The sequence below is a fragment of the Amblyomma mixtum genome, chromosome 7 (genome assembly GCF_055824585.1).
Source record: "Amblyomma mixtum isolate Tamu chromosome 7, ASM5582458v1, whole genome shotgun sequence".
In the NCBI taxonomy this organism is placed as follows: domain Eukaryota; kingdom Metazoa; phylum Arthropoda; class Arachnida; order Ixodida; family Ixodidae; genus Amblyomma; species Amblyomma mixtum.
The window spans coordinates 122,284,029-122,286,967 of record NC_143018.1 but is presented as its reverse complement, the minus strand read 5'-3'; the positions used below and the strand labels follow the sequence as shown (position 1 = coordinate 122,286,967).

Sequence of the window (2,939 nt, the reverse complement as noted above, 5' to 3'; positions counted from 1 at the left end):
TCGTGCAGTTCCGGTACGCCAGGGCCACACCCTCGCGAATAACAGAACCAACATTCACATGGCCCAATACTGCAAACAAAAGTTCGTGGGCGACGCAGTCAAATGCCTTTTCCAAATCGATCTGGAGAATTGCCACCTGGCCACTAGTGTCATCACAGCATTCTAAGACACTGCGCGCAACGTGAATATTTGTAAAAATAGACCGCCCTTTAATCCCGCAGGTCTGATGCGGACCAACTAAGTAATGAATCACGGTCTGCAACCTTCGCGCCAGAACCTTCATGTAAATTTTGTACTCGACGTTCGTGAGTGCAATCGGTCGGTATATGGTTACCAATCGTAATCTGTCTATGTCGTCCGTTTTGGGAATCACCACAGTATGGGACGAAGTGGGCTTGGTGGCTGTACCATGAAGCAGACCACTAATCCGCTTCTGTTCATAATGCAGGTGCTCGCAGCAGTCGTTACACACGCGCTGCTTCCCGCCCTGGTTTCGGCTGGGGTGGAATGCGCGCCGTCAGACCTGCCTGGATGCCCCTACAGTGATACGCATGTCCGTTGCCTCAACGCCATCAGCGCTTCAAACCTGCCAGCGTCATCGCTGGAACCCTGGACACTTCCGGAACCTTGGACACACCCATCGTCATCGACGGCACCTGGCACACCGTGTATAAAAGAGCGGCAATCACCGGCCGCGCTCTGTGGGCTTGGTGGCTGTACCATGAAGCAGACCACTAATCCGCTTCTGTTCATAATGCAGGTGCTCGCAGCAGTCGTTACACACGCGCTGCTTCCCGCCCTGGTTTCGGCTGGGGTGGAATGCGCGCCGTCAGACCTGCCTGGATGCCCCTACAGTGATACGCATGTCCGTTGCCTCAACGCCATCAGCGCTTCAAACCTGCCAGCGTCATCGCTGGAACACTGGACACTTCCGGAACCTTGGACACACCCATCGTCATCGACGGCACCTGGCACACCGTGTATAAAAGAGCGGCAATCACCGGCCGCGCTCTGTGGGCTTGGTGGCTGTACCATGAAGCAGACCACTAATCCGCTTCTGTTCATAATGCAGGTGCTCGCAGCAGTCGTTACACACGCGCTGCTTCCCGCCCTGGTTTCGGCTGGGGTGGAATGCGCGCCGTCAGACCTGCCTGGATGCCCCTACAGTGATACGCATGTCCGTTGCCTCAACGCCATCAGCGCTTCAAACCTGCCAGCGTCATCGCTGGAACACTGGACACTTCCGGAACCTTGGACACACCCATCGTCATCGACGGCACCTGGCACACCGTGTATAAAAGAGCGGCAATCACCGGCCGCGCTCTGTGGGCTTGGTGGCTGTACCATGAAGCAGACCACTAATCCGCTTCTGTTCATAATGCAGGTCAGTAACCCATACGCCTTATTTGCTAAGAAAACTAGTAATTACTGCCTGGTGCAGCTTCCGAGCCCACAGTGTTGTGTCGATGTTGCTATTGAATGTTTAGAAATGATTCGCATCTTGCTACTATTGTCCGGGGACATAGAAACGAATCCGGGACCTGCCAGTGCAGAGGCAGTGCTTGCTGAATTGAAAAAGTTGTCTTCAGGTCAGGCTACAATAATCAGTGACGTCCAAGACATCAAAAACAAGTTAACAACTACAGAGAAAACCATTACAGATCTAATTCAGAGGATTGCCGATTTAGAGACCCACTACCAGAACCTGGCTACTTTGAAAACAGATGTCGAATGTGTGCAATGCAACACGGAAAAGACTACTCAACTGGTGCGGGATCTGGAAGCCCGATTTGATGACGCCGAAAACCGCTCACGAAGATGCAATTTGATCTTTTACGGCCTTTCCGATCCTACACCATCCGAGTCATTTGCCGATTCCGAAGAAGTCATAATTCGCCACTGCTCCGATCAGCTCGATTTGACGTTAGATAGTAAAGATATCGAACGTGCACACCGTCTTGGGCGTCACAACACAGAACGCCAGCGTCCCATAATTGTAAAGTTTGCGTCTTTTAAGACAAAACAAATGATCCTCTCAAATGGCCCCAAACTAAAAGATACGGATTTCAGCATTGGTGAGGATTTCTCCCGCCGAGTTCAAAATATAAGAAAGCAACTTGTCGCGTTTGCCAAATCAAAGACAACTAAATTTTCTTTGCGGTACAAAACCCTCCATATAGGCCCCAAACGCTATTTTTTTGATGAGACTGAGCAAACAGTAAAAGAAATCTTCTAGCCACCACGGCGACGCAAGTCGGCACTACACCGTTCCCAAACATGTCCTCGTCCTAATCTTACGTTTTCGGCAATCTTTACTAATATACGCAGTTTCATCCCGAAGCGAGAGCTCGTGTCAAACCTGGTGTTATCATCTGGTAGCAACTTGCTGATATTAACAGAAACGTGGCTAACAAATGACATTAGTGATGGCGAGGTGCTTGCTGATCTGCCAAATTTTTCTCTCTTTCGTTCAGATCGTAAAAACGCACGTGGTGGTGGTGTTCTGATTGCGGCAAGTAACCACTTATCATGCACTGCTCTAAACATTTCATCCGACCTTGAATTAATTTGGCTTATCTGTCGATCCGCACCACATTCCGTGCTGCTGGGTGTCTGCTACAGGCCGCCACACAACACTCCCCATTTTTGCCGCCAGCTGAACGCAACCTTGTCTAAATTAACCTCGCGGTATCCCAACGCTCACATTCTCCTCTTCGGGGATTTTAATTACCCGACTATTAACTGGCATAACCCGGTGCACTCCATAGATAATCGAGCGGATACAAGAGAATTTCTTGATATCTGTTCGAATTTTAATCTTGCCCAACTTGTACTAGAACCTACGCGTGTAGTAAACGACACTGCAAATATTTTAGATTTAGTATTAACAAGCCATCCTGAAAGTTTCTCCTCCATGACTTACTTGCGGGAAATTAGTG

The 2,939-nt window shown here is 49.7% G+C and overlaps 1 protein-coding gene across 1 annotated transcript; it reads left to right on the top strand.

Moving 5' to 3' along the window:
* Positions 1–1,236: 1,236 nt before the first annotated feature.
* Positions 1,237–2,320, top strand: LOC149337373 (uncharacterized). Its single transcript, XM_089554870.1, has one exon. It carries the CDS (start codon positions 1,346–1,348, stop codon positions 2,234–2,236), a length of 891 nt encoding a protein of 296 aa, XP_089410996.1. The 5' UTR covers positions 1,237–1,345; the 3' UTR covers positions 2,237–2,320.
* Positions 2,321–2,939: the final 619 nt, after the last annotated feature.